The following is a 17,814-nucleotide window of genomic DNA, read 5'->3' as shown; positions in this document are numbered from 1 at the left end:
TCAAGATATCAAAGTGTCACCAACTAAAAGGTAAACAATAGGACTATAGCAAACGCAGCATATGGGATTCATTTATCACATGTAAATAGCACTTTTCAGTAGTGCTCAAAGCATGCCATTCCATGAGGGCAGCATTTATTTTTCAACTTGACTCAATGAACCCAGTCAGTCCTCCATAATAACAGAGTAGGGCTGGCAAATAAGATATCATTTAATCATATGTATCATATGTAGTAGAAAGTGATGGGTTAGAAGAAGCCTGCATAACCAACCCATAAAGTAAAATGTAACATCCATATATGGCCAGCTAGGTACACTTTAACATTGATTTATCCTGCAATAGATGTCGTTCAATTGGTAACATACATTTTTGTCTTCTTCTAATGCCTCTTAAGGGGAAAGTCATCTAAAAGTAAGTGAATGTAATCAGATTACATTAGGGTTTGGGTAATCAAAGATACATTACTGATTACAAAAGGACAGGTAACTAGTAACTAATGGATTACATTTAGAAAGTAACCTACCCAACCCTGGTTGTCTGTGAATAAGACACCTGCTGGGACTGCCCCAGCAGAGCTTCTGACAGACATTCACTATGGTGCATTAAGTTTGTTGGAACCTCTCCAGCGCACTGACAATAAACAATGATTCATTGACTTTGAGTGTCCCTGTCTAAGAATTTCCACGACAAACCCATTTTGGTTCCATGTAGAACCCCCTGTGGAAAGGGTTCTACAATGGAGACAGCCGTTGAAACCTTTTAGGTTCTAGATAGCACCTTTTTATCGAAGAGTGTATGATCAGGCAACCATGGGCAGCTGGTAACATATCTCTTGGGGACTTGATGCAGAGAAAAAAATGCTGATCACAATAACTTTAGAAAACACTGTCATCGTGTCAACATTTGGTCATGCTAGCTGTGTGTGAGAGAGAGAAAAAAGAGAGAGAATGGTTGATGAATAGACATATAGGAAACATTGATTGTGTGTGAGAGATACATTTTAAGCTAGCCTAATTCTTGAAACATGTGCCCCCCAATATGAATGTCAATTTGTTCTTGATTCATCAGGGATCTTTGTATTTTTTGGTATTTTCTATTTGACAATACCCCCCCCCCCCCCCCCCCCCCTACACCTGTCATCTGCAGTTTTCAATTCTTGATTCTCTTTTTTTGCAGGAATCTTCTAGCTTGGATGGAAGGATCGAACAAAGGGAAGGAGGACAGTTATCCTGCTGACTAAGACATGGAAATAGCCTATCTCTCTCCGTATGTCTGCCTGACTGCCAGATTTCTGAGGAGCGACATAGTCAATGTACTTGCTAGGCTAAGTCTAATTTAGGGAAGACCTTAGGTAATGGTTAAACACGATCTGTCTGTCTTTAAAGCTCCTGACACATGTCAATGACCTGATGCATGGCCTCTACAGCAGTGCTTGGCCCCACACTCAGTTACCAGTGATCTATTCTGCCACATCCCAGGGAAAGGAGGGAGTGGAACCACCCATCCATCATAGTCATTGACAGTAAGTTATGTGTGCAAAATGTTGTTTTTCTTTCTTCTGTTTGATACTTGGATCTTCAATGTCTATTGATTCCAGTAAGTTGTGAGTGCCGTACTACGCTGCGTATGATAAGAGAAATTAGTATTCAATAGCAACGAGTTGTTTATGGCAACACTGTAGCTACGTCGCTACTCAACCATTGGTCAAGGTCTGCCCAACCTCATCAATGTAATGCAAAGCACCTCTTCTATCATATTAAACAACATTAAAAACAATACAATTATATTATAAACCAAACACTTCCAATCACATCACAGAAATCAAGCAGTAGATTTGGCAGCAACTCCAAAAAAGAAAATCACATCAATGCCTATTGCTGACATTTGCCACACATTTCTAAAAGCTAGAAAATAACAAAATAATACAAGCCAGGCTGCCTGTTCTTACCCAGATTCAAAAGAGTTTCTGCCGCCTTGATGCTGTGTGGAACCTCCTCAGCAGTCTCTCGCTCCACCCACGGAATTTGCTTGTAAGATCCCTCTCAAATGCCAGTTGAATGATCTACGCTTTCCTCCTGTGCAACATGCTCTGTCTGTGCTCACGGAATACGTTTTTCAATGTTGAAAAAGAGTTCTCGCAAGTTGCCGTGGATACTCCAAATGTTAATCCCAGTTTCAATGCCATCATCACAGTAGGCCTTGCTGTTAGAGGCCCGGAGTTTGTATCCAAAATGCTCTGTGTAGTCCATTTTTCTTTTTCCAGATCAGGCGATTTCAGTCTGTAGAAACTGGCATCTGACAGTAAACTCAGCCTCCACCAAGTCCAGCAGTGGTTTCACCTTTTCCACATCCATAAAGGCTTCATTCTCTGGGTGCAAGGCACACAGGGCCTCAACAAGTAGCCTCTTTCATTCGTTAAATCTTGCTGACATTTCTCCCAGTACAGCATCCAGAATGCTGAAAAACAGTCTTTTGCACTCCCTCTCATTATCCTCTTCTTGCTGGCCCATTGTTGTTTCGACCACATATTCTTTCAGATTACTACTCACTACTCTTTGCCGTTTGCTTGGAGTGGGGGTGTCCGTGTGCTTGTATTTCTCCCATTACTCATCAAACTCACGTAGCAGTTTTTCCACACAATTGGCCTTGGCCTCTGGAGCAGATTTCTCTCCCTCCCCGCCACTTTGATCTGATGCTGCCGGTGTGCCCTGGCCAATTTATAATATCCATCATGCTGTCAGCTACTTACCTAACTGTTATCATTAGCTAAATTATATCCAGCTGCACGTTGAAACTTAAAAAAATCAAATAAAATACGTAGTACGTAACTTTGAAAGTAAACTTAAAACGGTCAAATTGACCCCGCCCTTCTACTGTGAAAGCCAATCCTTTTTTTCAACTGGTAAAATGTGTATGACGTTCGTATGCTGCATGCAAGGCAGTTGCATGAATGAAGCATACACAACAAATCGGTTGGGCATGACGGAGGGGGCAGATTGTGGGACAGTAGGGATACACAGAACTGAGGGGGCATTGCCCCCTTTTGCCCCTTCGTGGCGCCGGGCCTGGATGGGTGACCGGTAAGCCAGTGCACGCAGAGACATAAAAGTGATATCCAGGGAAGTAGCGAGTTCTTTAGTGCTAGTAACCAAAAGGACGCTGGTTCGAATACCCAAGCCGACAAGGCGAATCGATGTGTCATATTTTAGGCTATCTGGTATTAGTACATAAACCTAAATGTAGAGTTTAACTGTACAAGTGCAAAATAGCCTACACATCCAAATAATGCTTTTGGCAGATAACATTAACATCAATCCACAGAGGCAAAAAGGACATTGTCGAAGTTGAATTCAATAAGATAAAAGCTGCAAAAGGAGAGTTGAAAATAAAGAGGGGGGAGGCAGAAAAGTAATGTTTGGGAAAGATTTGGTGAAGTGGTAAAAGAGGATGATAGCAGTGCCGGCGATGTCATGTGACGATTGTGAGGCGCTACACAAGTTCAACAGTCAAAAGATGGGACTCCAAATGGCATATCAAGGCAGCTGTATGGAAACTGAAACGTGGACACTGTAGATCTATAACCGCTCACATTGCCTTAATAATAAGTCCTGCAGAATTAAGCATTTCTTGCAGTAAAATTATACACCCAATGTAGAGAAACAGGAGTGAAGAAACAGGATTTATTTCTGCATCTTGAGAGAATGCAATGCTCAGACACAATCTATTTAGGTGCTGTCTTCATCATGAAAGCTGATAGTATTTTAACCACATAAAATATTCATCAAAGCCGAACTGCAATCTTATCAGAAACCTTTTGGGTCCTTTTCATAGTTTTCTTTTTCCTTACAACCGGTCAAACTGATGTCATTTGGAAATTTTGCAGAAAATCTTTCTCATTTTTTTGTTGTTGCGTTATTGTATTTTCTCCCCGGTCCCTAAATGTCTTTAGGGGACTGGGGAGAAAGATAACAGAAAAAAACATTACCGATGTCAACTAGATTGAAGCATTCCTTCTATCGATCTATTACACTATTCTGTTGAGAAAGGATTTATTTAGTCGTCTAGGGCAACATATAATGACAAAAGAGAAGATGCATGTATCTAATTATATTGACTAATAAATAGCCTACCAAAACATATCTAAATCAGGTTAAAAGAAAATGATCCTTTAGCCCCTGTCAAAAAATCGTTCTGCCATATTTGACTGTTGCCAATAGCACATTTTCTATATTTGCGGGTTAGGGTTGGGTGCCTTAGATTTTCACTTTATCACATATAGTCGGGCGGTGGCGGATTGGTTATAATCAATTGCATGCTGGTGAGGGTGAAGAAAGAGCTGACCCAAGGACCACTTGATGTGGACACCGGTACACAGTCTTCGATCCCTGCCTGCCGAGCACTGCTTTCCCACAGTTCTGTTAACGTTACCACATATTGGAGTAACCGCAGCAGGTAGTAGTAACCACAGCAGGTAGTAGTAACCACAGCAGGTAGTAGTAACCACAGCAGGTAGTAGTAACCACAGCAGCTAGTTACCACAGCAGGTAGTAACCACAGCATGTGATAGTAACGGCAGCATGTGATAGTAACGGCAGCATGTGATAGTAACGGCAGCATGTGATAGTAACCACAGCATGTGATAGTAACGGCAGTAGGGGTGTTAACCCCAGTGTCCTGGCTAAATTCCCAATCTGGCCCTCGAACCATCACGGTCACCTAATAATCCCCAGTTTACAATTGGCTCATTCATGCCCCTCCTCTCCCCTGTAACTATTCCCCAGGTTGTTGCTGCAAATGAGAACGTGTTCTCAGTCAATTTACCTGGTAAAATAACGGATAAATAAATGTAAATTTTTTTTTTTTAAATGGTGATAGTAACGGCAGCATGTGATAGTAACCGCGGTCTGCAGATGGACCCTACTCGTCTAGTGAGATGTTCTATAACACACTGGAATGTATCCTTAAATGATCCCTGCCATAGGAAATCATTATGTGAAATCTCTATTTCCCGCCCTATGTGGAAAATCCCACTCCCCAAACCAGTCCTTTTTACTTTCTGCAGGGAATTCATAGAGTTTACTTGAAAGAACTGGAGCTTGTCTCCAAATTAGACAATGCAACGCATAAACATGGGAAAACCCCAAATGTTCCGTGATACTTTGAATGTGCCAGAACGAAAGTGAAAGCTGCAAATGTAGGGCAGAGGGTGGGGGAATATGGTACAAACACATGTTTTACTAGTAGCCTGTAACCTTAAAATCATAGTATTTTACATTGAAATAATACTTCTCCCACACTCTCCCTCTGTATATGTGTTGCACAAGGCTGCTACCAAGACATTAAAACCTTGGCATGTAGAAGAGCCTTCTATCTAAACAGTAGCTGTACAGGATAATACATTTCAATAAAATTATAACCTTCCTGGGGCCAATAACACTGCTGTATAGTAGCAAGATAGGACTGGCATGTGGAGTGTGACCCGGCTGTCGTCGTCGATGATGATAGATAGAGAGATAGAGAACTTATCCATAGGACCTCAAACGACCAGTCTTCCTGATAGGTGACTCTGTGACCCCCCCGAGCTTATCTTCATCCCTGGATGACTTGACATCAGTTCATTAACTAATATAAAGATGATATGTGGTTCCAAAACTAAAGGACGAGCCCCATATGAAAATGGGGTCGTGGGAGAATTTCCAAAATCCTGAACAAACAAAAAACTATTCTACAAAAAATATATATTATAATAGTGTCTTTGTATCTCAAAATCGTTGTAATGTGGTTTACTTTAAAAATCTAAATCAAATTAAAACGATAAAATACAACCGGGAAAAGGCCGCTGTCACGCCCTGACCTTAGTTATCAACCAACCTAACGCTGTTAATGCAACGTTACCTAGTAAGCTAACGTATCTACAGTTGAAGTCGGAAGTTTACATTCACCTTAGCCAAATACATTTAAACTCAGTTTTTCACAATTCCTGACATTTTATCCTAGTAAAAATTCCCTGTCTTAGGTCAATTAGGATCACCACTTTATTTTAAGAATGTGAAATGTTAGAATAATATTAGAGAAATTTGTTTATTTCAGCTTTTATTTCTTTCATCAAATTCCCAGTGGGTCAGAAGTTTACATACACTCAATTAGTATTTGGTAGTATTGCCTTTAAATTGTTTAACTTGGGTCAAATGTTTTGGGTAGCCTTCCACAAGCTTCCCACAGTAGGTTGGGTGAATTTTGTCCCATTCCTCCTGACAGAGCTAGTGTAACTGAGTCAGGTTTGTAGAACTCCTTGCTCACACACACTTTTCCAGTTCTGCCCACAAATTTTCTATGGGCTTTGAGGTCAGGGCTTTGTGATGGCCACTCCAATACCTTGACTTTGTTGTCCTTAAGCCATTTTGCCACAACTTTGGAAGTATGCTTGGGGTCATTGTCCATTTGGAAGACCCATTTGCGACCAAGCTTTAACTTCCTGACTGATGTCTTGTGGTGTTGCTTCAATATATCCACATAATTTTCCTACCTCATGATGCCATCTATTTTGTGAAGTGCACCAGTCCCTCCTTCAGCAAAGCACCCCCACAACATGATGCTTCCACTCCCGTGCTTCACGGTTGGGATGGTGTTCTTCGGGTTGCACGGCTCCGCCTTTTTTCTCCAAACACAACGATGGTCATTATGGCTAAAGAGTTATTTTTTTGTTTCATCAGACCAGAGGACATTTCTCAAAAAAGTATGATCTTTGACCCCATGTGCAGTTGCAAACCGTAGTCTGGCTTTTTTATGGAGGTTATTGAGCAGTGGCTTCTTCCTTGCTGAGCCTATCAGAAGCTTCTAAAGCCATGACGTCATTATCTGGAATTTTCCAAATTGTATAAAGGCACAGTCAATTTAGTGTATGTAAAATTCTGACCCACTGGAATTGTGTTAGTGAATTATAAGTGAAATAATCTGTCTGTAAACAATTGTTGGAAAAATGTATTGTGTCATGCACAAAGTAGATGTCCTAACCCACTTGCCAAAACTACAGTTTGTTAACAAGAAATTTGTGGAGTTGTTGAAAAACAAGTTTTAATGACTCCAACCTAAGTGTATGTAAACTTCTGACTGTAGCTAGCACTCCTGTCAGGTAGTTAGCTACAGTTACCCATAGCTGGCTAGCTAGTTTTATAGTTTGGTAATTTATTCCAATAAATTTCAGAGTTGCAAAAAATATGTTAATGAATCTAGCAACGTTTTATAGGCTCTTCACCAGGAGACTAAGCCAAATTGCCAATGCAAAAATAAATGTGTATGAATTCCCAGCTAGTTTTATATATATATATATATATATGTATATTTGTTTTAAGCAAGCTAGCTTCATACTTTTCTGACATGCTGAAAATGCAGCCTTTAAAAAATGTTCAATGTACACTTCGCAGCCACCAGTTTGACATATGACTACAGTTTGCATTGAATTGTAGGTCATATCAACCCAGCAAGTGACCAAAGTTGTTCACTCTTCGAGAGGACAAAGTTAGTAAATTTGACCACTTAATTAAGATGCCAATCAAACTGCATCCGATTTCGATGGGGATTTTCGGAGGGAAAGTGGCTAGGGCAAGGGTTGAGGACTGCAGCCCTAGCCTATGAGACAAGGGCGCATGGAATAATGGGCTACAACACTTCCAAGGGGAGTCTGCAACGGGAACCCCCTCAATAAAATGACATATATAAATATCAACATGGGCCAAGGACAGAAGGCTATGTCTCTCAAGGTTTCTTCAAGAGAATAACTAATTTAGCTGTAATTTCTCAAAACAGAGCATGACTGCGTTCGCGCTTTGGATAGTATTGCTGCCTACTGCAGGTAAGATCTTAACATTTTTCCTAAAATGCTGCAGTTTTAAGTTTCATATAAGGTCAAGTATGTTTAATTTGGACAAATTATTATCTCTTTTAAAGCGTCGAAATTTGTCCTAAACCTCACACCGAAGCATCCCATGGCTCGAGTCGGCGACAGTCTGGTCCTGACGTGCAAAGCCAGTGGTTGCGCCGAAGCCGTCACGTTCACCTGGTCTTCATTGATTGACCAGTCACTCTACGGTAAAACGGAGACCAACGGGACAGTGTCCCTGCAAATATTTAACCCGTTGGGAATTCATCACATCAACACGGTCGTCTGTAAGGCCACATGCAGAACCAAAGGAGAAGATACACAAAACGCGCAAACGTCTACTAAGGTGAACGTCTACGGTAAGTTTTGTGCGTCTTTGTTTATTGTAGGCTTTTATAGTAGAACGTCTTCATGAACAGTAGCTTTTTGTTTATTGTAGGCTTTTATAATAGAACTGCCCCATGAACAGTAGCTTTGTGTTTATTGTAGGCTTTTATAGTAGAACTTGTTCATTGTAGGCTTTTATAGTAGAACGGCTTCATTAGCAGTAGCTTATAACGTCTTCAGATCATGCGCAATTGCTTTGAAGTTTATAATATTACATTAATCCACTAATATACACACTCTCGGGTTCCTCCCAAATAAAACAACATTCCAATTAATCTAAAGTGTTTTAAGCAGGGCTACTGTATAATCGATAGGCATCCGACCTACTGTATGTAGACTATAAGTGGCGTGTATTCATGGGGGCCAAGGGAAGCCAGGATTCCTCGACAAATGTATCTTTGGTCTCTTTGTGTTTTAATAATTGTCCTTCAATTCGCAAGGGGCTGAATGTATCTCACAGGAGAAAGCATCCGAGCGAGCGAAACAGGGGTACTCCGACTCTCTACGTGTATAGGCCATCTCTCTGATGCTGTCTGGTCATAAAGAGTATGCCATTGTTGCCGCCCGTAGCATTGGATGCAAGGGAAGCCAGAGAGCATTTTGGGCTCCTTCGAAAATAAAAAGAATAAAACATTTGCCAATAAGCGTTGAGCTAAACTGTGAATGGTCCTGGAAGCGTAAAAAAAAGTGTAAATGGAAGCCTGCTTGGATTTGGCGTCTCCTATCAAATCGCTTCGAGAGCATAATTTACGTCATTAACAGAAACAACTTGAATTGTTGCATCTCGTTGTGTTGTTGTCCTCCTGTGTCTAGCTAGCTAAAATTGTCCCTTTCCTAAATTAGCCATGGATGGAGATAGGGACTTGTGGTTTTACTTAATTCTATGTACTGGACAAGGATTATAAAGGGGATTCTGATGTTGACATTTTGAAGTTGAAATAGTCCTGGAATAGGGAGGCAGCTCCTGCGGGTACCTCTACGTGGTTCTGATAGGAGAATTATGTTCTCCAGGTACATCACCCAATTTAATTATATTACTCTCAGTCTGCAAACCAGAATTTGTAAGATCCTGGTAGAATGAAACAGACGGAGGCCCAGCTAAATGGTCAAAAAGGTTTATTCGCGGAACGTTCTGAATTCAAGAATACAAATCAATTCATTTTATACTGACTTCTCACGCCCACACATACACACAAAAATACGCACACACATGTCCTGCAACGCACACACTGTGCAATTGTTGTTTTGTAAACCAATAGGTCATGCGATTCATTCTTGTTTTTTTTTCCCTTTTTCTAATCTCACTTCCCAGCCGACAGAGATAGTGACTTTGTCCTTGAGACGTACTCCCCGTTCTCTCCCAAATCTCTAGTCAGGTCGGCACCAAGCTCAGACAGTCTGTGTTTAGAACACCATAAAGACATATTGTTTACCCTAATTCTGACTAGGACAACACATTTATTGATTATGATTTTATACATTCTAATCAATTCCACACAATTATATGTTTCAGGGCGGAATATTATTCCTATTATTATTATTTTATTATTATTATAATCATTCAATTAACAGACAATTCTCACCTATCAAATTCTAAATCAATAGTTGTTTAGTGGTCCAAAAATGTCAGAAACATTAACTTGCTTCACCAGACAGAGGTTGCTATCCGGTTTTGTGATGAAACAAAGGTGTGGTTGAATTTATTCTGCCACTGTGTCTTCTTATTGTCTCTTTACTTATATGAAATAGGCCTGACGGATCATGATGGACTTGATCATTTGATCAAAACATGTATGAATGAATTGATAAATAAATAGCTAAATTAATTGCTACAGTAGTGGGTTAAAATGCAACTTGGACACAAGTTAGTTTGTCTGTAGCTGTATAGATCTTCTCATTGGCTACTATCTGTAGGTCTTATTTCAAATGACTGCTACAAAACACATTGGGTCGTAGCATTCCAGAAGACAATGTGTTTTGATTAACCATTCATTGATTTGTCATTGACAGCCTTACCAAAGGATCCCACCATATCAAGAAGTGACCTTTTGACTGAGGGTCAGGAGAGTAACCTCACCTGTACAGTTCCAGATGTGTACCCAGCTGAACGTCTAATCATTGAGTGGCTACTGGGAGATGAAGTTCTCCTCAAACAAGATGAACATCTGGAAGTCCAGACTGTCACCTCAGTGTTGAAATACAGACCGACAGCCCAGAACAATGGACAGAATGTTACCTGCAGAGCCACGCTGGACATTGGGATTGACAAGAGAACCAGAGAGACTGTCGCATCAATGACCGTTCAATGTAAATACATATCTGTCAAGAGTTGTTCAATCATTCTCATCGGACAATGTTTCAAAATACAGTTAAAGTACAGTTAAATACAGTTAAAGTACAGTTAAATACAGTTAAATACAGTTAAAGTACAGTTAGAGTACAGTTAAATACAGTTAAAGTACAGTTAAAGTACAGTTAAAGTACAGTTAAATTACAGTTAAATACAGTTAAAGTACAGTTAAATACAGTATACAGTTAAATACAGTTAAAGTACAGTTAAATACAGTTAAAGTACAGTTAAAGTACAGTTAAATACAGTTAAATACAGTTAAAGTACAGTTAAATACAGTTAAAGTACAGTTAAATACAGTTAAATACAGTTAAAGTACAGTTAAATACAGTTAAATACAGTTAAATACAGTTAAAGTACAGTTAAATACAGTTAAAGTACAGTTAAATACAGTTAAAGTACAGTTACATTACAGTTAAATACAGTATACAGTTAAATACAGTTAAATACAGTTAAAGTACAGTTAAATACAGTTAAATACAGTTAAAGTACAGTTAAAGTACAGTTAAATACAGTTAAAGTACAGTTAAATACAGTTAAAGTACAGTTAAATTACAGTTAAATACAGTTAAAGTACAGTTAAATACAGTTAAAGTACAGTTAAATACAGTTAAATACAGTTAAAGTACAGTTAAATACAGTTAAAGTACAGTTAAATAACAGTTAAATTACAGTTAAATACAGTTAAAGTACAGTTAAATACAGTTAAATACAGTATACAGTTAAATACAGTTAAAGAAGCTATACAGAACGTTTGCCTCCGGGGTGCTCTTGAGACAAAAGGGGTCTCCTAAATTGTATTTTTATTTAACCAGGCAAGACAGTTAAGAACAAATTCTTATTTACAATGACGGCCTAGGAACAGTGGGTTAACTGCCTTGTTCAGGGGCAGAATGACAGATTTTTACCTTGTCAGCTCAGGGATTTGATCTAGCAACCTTTTGGTTTCTGGCCCAATGCTCTAACCACTAGGCTACCTGCCGTCCCAGAACGGACAGAAATATTCTCCAGAAATTACCTCATTGGACAGAAAGGAGCATACCCATGAGCAAAATAAAACATTCTTTGCATAAAACTAAGGGTTTGTTTAATATTATGTCATAGGTATATCAACCATACAGCCATCATTTGACATGAGCAATTAGCAACTAATCATAATGTGTATCTAACAACCATTATTTTCCCCAATGTAGATTCCCCCAGAAATATCACTATCTCAGAGAACACTCAGGTGAAAATCGGAGACGGTTTTACACTGACGTGTCGTGCTGAGGGGAACCCTGAACCTACTGTGTTGTGGAGAAAACTGGACCAAGATGGCCGCTCAGTCGTGGCAGGAGAGGGAGCGACCCTATTGGTGGAAGAAGCGTCATGGTCCCACGGGGGAGAGTATGAATGCGTGGCCCACAACGTCGTAGGAAACCTTACAGCTCACATGACTGTTAATGTTCAAGGTGAGTCAGATAAAAAGAAAACTATATCAGCTTGTGGTTTGTAGTTATAAAAAGGTATATCCCATTGCGATCCCATTTCCAGTTGACAAATACTGACTGTAAAACACAGAATAACCAAGTAAGACTATAATTCATTGGGACAAAAAAGCGTGCTTAATATTGTGTCAACGTTGGAACCATATAGTTGATTTTACTTTGTGAAATACCTTATTAACATAGTTTACCATCATTATTATTCCCCTTTTATGTTGACATTTTTGTATTTATATAACCTAATTGATATATGATTATGTTACTCATTGCCCCTGGCAGGTCCTCCAGAGAAGCCTGTTCTTTATCTGAGCCCATCTGGTGAGCTGAAAGCGGGGGACAGTGTGACCATTACCTGCCAATCAGAGAGTGGGCCGCAGGGGCGTGTGGCGTTACGCCAGTTGACCGGCAGTCAGGGGGCGGAGCTAGAGTCCAACCAGGGCCACACCTCCATCACTGTCCAATCGCTGACAGCTAGAGACTCGGGACTGTACGAATGTCAGGCTACCAATCCCTATGGGAAACAGACATCTTCCATTAACATCACAGTCTTCAATGAGCTTTATACAGAGACCCAGAGAACCACAACGACTGTCGCATCAATGACAGTTCAATGTAAGTACATTTCTGTCAAGAGTTGTTCAATCATTCTCATTAGACAATGTTTCAAATACAATTTGGGTAGAAGTTAATGAGGCTATACATAACTTTTGCCTCTGGGGTGCTCGAGATAAAAGGGGTCCCATAAATGGACAGAAATATTGTCCAGAAATGACCTCATTGGACAAAAAGGAGCACATTGTTTGCCTAAAACTAAAGGTTTGTTTCATATTATGTCATAGGTATATGAACTATACAGCAAACAAGCCAATATTTGATGTAAACAATTTGCAACTTAACTTCCATAATGTATATCTAACAACCATTATTTTCCCCAATGTAGATTCCCCCAGAAATATCACTATCTCAGAGAACACTCAGGTGAAAATCGGAGACGGTTTTACACTGACGTGTCGTGCTGAGGGGAACCCTGAACCTACTGTGTTGTGGAGAAAACTGGACCAAGATGGCCGCTCAGTCGTGGCAGGAGAGGGAGCGACCCTATTGGTGGAAGAAGCGTCATGGTCCCACGGGGGAGAGTATGAATGCGTGGCCCACAACGTCGTAGGAAACCTTACAGCTCACATGACTGTTAATGTTCAAGGTGAGTCAGATAAAAGCAAACTATATCAGCTTGTGGTTTGTAGTTATAAAAAGGTATATCCCATTGCGATCCCATTTCCAGTTGACAAATACTGACTGTAAGATTATAATTCATAAGGACAAAAAAAACGTGCTTAATATTGTGTCAACGTTGGCACCAGCGACAGTTGCTTCAATGAGTTTACCATTGCTCATGTAAGTACACAAGGTATTCAATGTCATTGAAACACATCAACCTTTATTTGTCACATGATACCTTACCGTGAAATGCTTACTTACAAGCCCTCAACCAACAATGCAGTTCAAGAACTAGAGTTAAAGTATTTACTAAATAAACTAAAGTAAAAATAAATAAATATGTAAAAGGTTTTAACTGGTTGTAAAAGGATGTTTTCGTCTTTTTAGCTGCAAAGTGAAAAATATGTCTTAATCAATTTAATTTAGCAGACACACTTATCCAGAGCGACTTACAGTTAGTGCATTCATCTGTCATAGTGAGGTGGGACAACCACATCTCTCAGTCATAGTGAGGTGGGACAACCACATCTCTCAGTCATAGTGAGGTGGGACAACCACATCTCTCAGTCATAGTGAGGTGGGACAACCACATCTCTCAGTCATAGTGAGGTGGGACAACCACATCTCTCAGTCATAGTGAGGTGAGACAACCACATCTCTCAGTCATAGTGAGGTGGGACAACCACATCTCTCAGTCATAGTGAGGTGGGACAACCACATCTCTCAGTCATAGTGAGGTGGGACAACCACATCTCTCAGTCATAGTGAGGTGGGACAACCACATCTCTCAGTCATAGTGAGGTGGGACAACCACATCTCTCAGTCATAGTGAAGTGAGACAACCACATCTCTCAGTCATAGTGAGGTGGGACAACCACATCTCTCAGTCATAGTGAGCACATCAATAAAGAAATTAGCAGCAATGTCAGTGCTAGTAGTAAAATAGTTATATTCTGGTTATCACCAGTCTGACCAGATAACAACCAGAATGTTTCCATGACGTCTTGATGTCATGAAGTCTAGGTCTAACTGGTTGTAATGTGATATGACGTCTTTTCAACCATATAATCAGTTTACAAATAGCATACGACGTCACGTGCCAAATATTTTCACGTCAACCTAGAGGCTGAAACAAACGGCAATCCTTCATTTCAATTTGCTACTTTTCTTTCCCCCCCGAAGCGCCGCCCACAAACCTGTCCGTGGAGGTGTTCCCGTCTGCTGAGTTTGAGAAGGGGCAGAACGTGACCATCTGGAGCTGGGCTGTGGGCGTTCCCGCCCCCTCCGCCACCCTGGTGAGGCTGCGGGATGGGGTGGAGATGCACTCCTCTGACGGAACCTTCCACCTGGTCCACCTGGGCCCGGAGCACGCTGGGCTCTACCTGCTCAATGTCACCAATGTAGTGGGACACCAGAGCCTCAGCTTCAGCCTCAGCGTCAGCATCCAGGGTGAGACCACTGAGAGATACTCACACAAAAAAACATGCGGGCACACACACTCTCTCTCTGTCCCTCACACAAACGAATGGTTTATATACATCATTGACACACAAAAAACATGTTGTATTGACACGTTCACCGTGCAGTGAAATGTGTTGTTTTACAGGGTCAGTCATAGTAGTACAGTGCCCCTGGAGAAAGTTAGGGTTTAAGTGCCTTGCTCAAGGGACAAATCGATAGATTTTTCACATTATTGGCTTGGGTATTCGAACTAGCAACCTTTCCGTTACTGTCCTAACGCCTTAACCACTAGGCTATACACACACAAGGCATCTGAGTGTACCTCAAGACTCGGGCCACAAATCTCAAGCTCCTACACACGGACCAAAAATAGAAACGCAACATACAACAAAATCTGTCAATTGAAATACATTCATTATGCCCTAATATGTGGATTTCACAGATACCTTAAAAAAAATAAATGGGCATAACAATGGACCTCAGGATCTCATCACGGTATCTCTGTGCATTCAAATTGCCATCGATAAAATGTAATTGTGTTCGTTGTCCGTAGCTTATGCCCGCCTATACCATAACCCCACCACCACGGGGCACTCGGTTCACAACGTTGACATCAGCAAACCGCTCGCACCACATGATGCCATATACGTGGTCTGCGGTTGTGAGGTCAGTTGGACATACTGCTAAATACTCTAAAATGGCATTGGAGGAGGCTTATGGTAAAGAAATGAACATTCCATTCTCTGGCTAAAGCGCTGGTGGAAATCCCTACATTCAGCATGCCAATTGCACACTCCCTCAAAACTTAGACATCTGTGGCATTGTGTTGTCTGACAAAATGCACAAGGTGCACCTGTGTAATGATCACGCTGTTTAATCTGCTTCTTGATATGCCACACCTGTCAGGTGGATGGATTATCTTGGTAAAGTACACTGCTCAAAAAAATAAAGGGAACACTAAAATAACACATCCTAGATCTGAATGAATGAAATATTCTTATTAAATACTTTTTTCTTTACATAGTTGAATGTGCTGACAACAAAATCACACAAAAATGATCAATGGAAATCAAATTTATCAACCCATGGAGGTCTGGATTTGGAGTTACACTCAAAATTAAAGTGGAAAACCACACTACAGGCTGATCCAACTTTGATGTAATGTCCTTAAAACAAGGACTGTCACATGTGCTCAGTGTGAACCTGCTTTCATCTGTGAAGAGCACAGGGCGCCAGTGGTGAATTTGCCAATCTTGGTGTTCTCTGGCAAATGCCAAACGTCCTGCACGGTGTTGGGCTGTAAGCACAACCCCCACCTGTGGACTTCGGGCCCTCATACCACCCTCATGGAGTCTGTTTCTGACCGTTTGAGCAGACACATGCACATTTGTGGCCTGCTGGAGGTCATTTTGCAGGGCTCTAGCAGTGCTCCTCCTTGCACAAAGGCGGAGGTAGCGGTCCTGCTGCTGGGTTGTTGCCCTCCTACGGCCTCCTCCATGTCTCCTGATGTACTGGCCTGTCTCCTGGTAGCGCCTCCATGCTCTGGACACTACGCTGACAGACACAGCAAACCTTCTTGCCACAGCTCGCATTGATGTACCATCCTGGATGAGCTGCACTACCTGAGCCACTTGTGTGGGTTGTAGACTCCGTCTCATGCTACCACTAGAGTGAAAGCACCGCCGGCATTCAAAAGTGACCAAAACATCAGCCAGGAAGCATAGGAACTGAGAAGTGGTCTGTGGTCACCACCTGCAGAACCACTCCTTTATTGGGGGTGTCTTGCTAATTGCCTATAATTTCCACCTGCTGTCTATTCCATTTGCACAACAGCATGTGAAATGTATTGTCAATCAGTATTGCTTCCTAAGTGGACAGTTTGATTTCACAGAAGTGTGATTGACTTGGAGTTGCATTGTGTTTTTTAAGTGTTCCCTTTATTTTTTTGAGCAGTGTATGAAAAAACAAAATTTAAAAAAGTATGAAAAAATGGATATGGAGTCTGCTAACTTTAAATCTCATCCCTCCAGATAAATCCGTCAATCCAAAGACCGTCATCATACCTGCAGCGTGCTTTGTTTTCATGACCGCTGCTGCCACGACTCTGATGCGATTCCTGAAGAGAGCAAAACAGGCAAATTCATATGAACTTGAAAGGACAGTTTAGACTCCCCCCATGGAGGGAAGAGAGATGGACTCAACATCAGTCTGCAATTGAGCACTGTAACAGTCCACTTCTAGCATCGAGGGGGTGTTTTCCTCAGAGGTGGACAGAGACTGTATTCTTCGTTGCTATTGGTCAAGTGAAGCTCAAACACGCACGCACTGAAATCATGGTCTCCATTCAATCCGTATCGTGGAAGTTGATTGAAATGTAAATGTTTTCCAGTTGAGCCGACGGATACAGCAGTCTACGGGAACATTGCCTTTTAAAATTCAAATTGCGCTACAGCGAAGAACCTTCCGCGATACGGACTGTATTGAGGCCTAATTGTTTGTTTATGCGTGTTCTCTACTGGTGGATGTACAAAGCCATGAATGTAACTGATGATTTGCACAGGTATGACTTCTAGCATCTTGTAATACCTTTAGTCAACCACCAGCCCAGGACATTGCGTCACTGCAGCATCAGACCTTCTTTCACTAGAGTTTATATTATTGCTGTATATAATTTTTTTTAAAGAAATGTGAATTAATATGTTTTGTACAGACTTATTGTAATAAAGATGACAATGAAAAGGTGTACCCTGCCTCCTGTTTGAACAGACACACACAGGGTGATACAGGGGTTTAGGTAAGAGTTGGAGGGTGCGGAAGAAACAAGGAAACAACAGGCATACCTCCAAAACACACAAAGACCAAATAGACTTGACTGAGGATATGGCACTCCGTATCAAGGAAACCATCTCAGAAACAAAACACCCATGTTCCACTAACTCTTCTGGGAAGTGTGAGACTAATCTTCCATTTAGAGACTGTGTTTGTTGAGAAGAAAAAAAAAAACATAAGTACATATCGCATAAGTACAATA

At 40.9% G+C, this 17,814-nt stretch overlaps 1 protein-coding gene across 1 annotated transcript; it reads left to right on the top strand.

Annotated features, from left to right (window-relative positions):
* Window positions 1-1,164: 1,164 nt before the first annotated feature.
* On the top strand, window positions 1,165-17,525 carry vcam1a (vascular cell adhesion molecule 1a). Its single transcript, XM_021590021.2, has 10 exons — window positions 1,165-1,267; window positions 1,387-1,523; window positions 7,808-7,853; window positions 7,949-8,239; window positions 10,278-10,574; window positions 11,811-12,071; window positions 12,384-12,716; window positions 13,045-13,305; window positions 14,505-14,771; window positions 16,814-17,525. Exons 3-10 carry the CDS (start codon window positions 7,811-7,813, stop codon window positions 16,948-16,950), a joined length of 1,890 nt encoding a protein of 629 aa, XP_021445696.2. The 5' UTR covers window positions 1,165-1,267; window positions 1,387-1,523; window positions 7,808-7,810; the 3' UTR covers window positions 16,951-17,525.
* Window positions 17,526-17,814: the final 289 nt, after the last annotated feature.

This window comes from Oncorhynchus mykiss, chromosome 28 (assembly GCF_013265735.2).
Source record: "Oncorhynchus mykiss isolate Arlee chromosome 28, USDA_OmykA_1.1, whole genome shotgun sequence".
In the NCBI taxonomy this organism is placed as follows: domain Eukaryota; kingdom Metazoa; phylum Chordata; class Actinopteri; order Salmoniformes; family Salmonidae; genus Oncorhynchus; species Oncorhynchus mykiss.
This window is presented reverse-complemented; position numbering and strand designations above follow the sequence as displayed.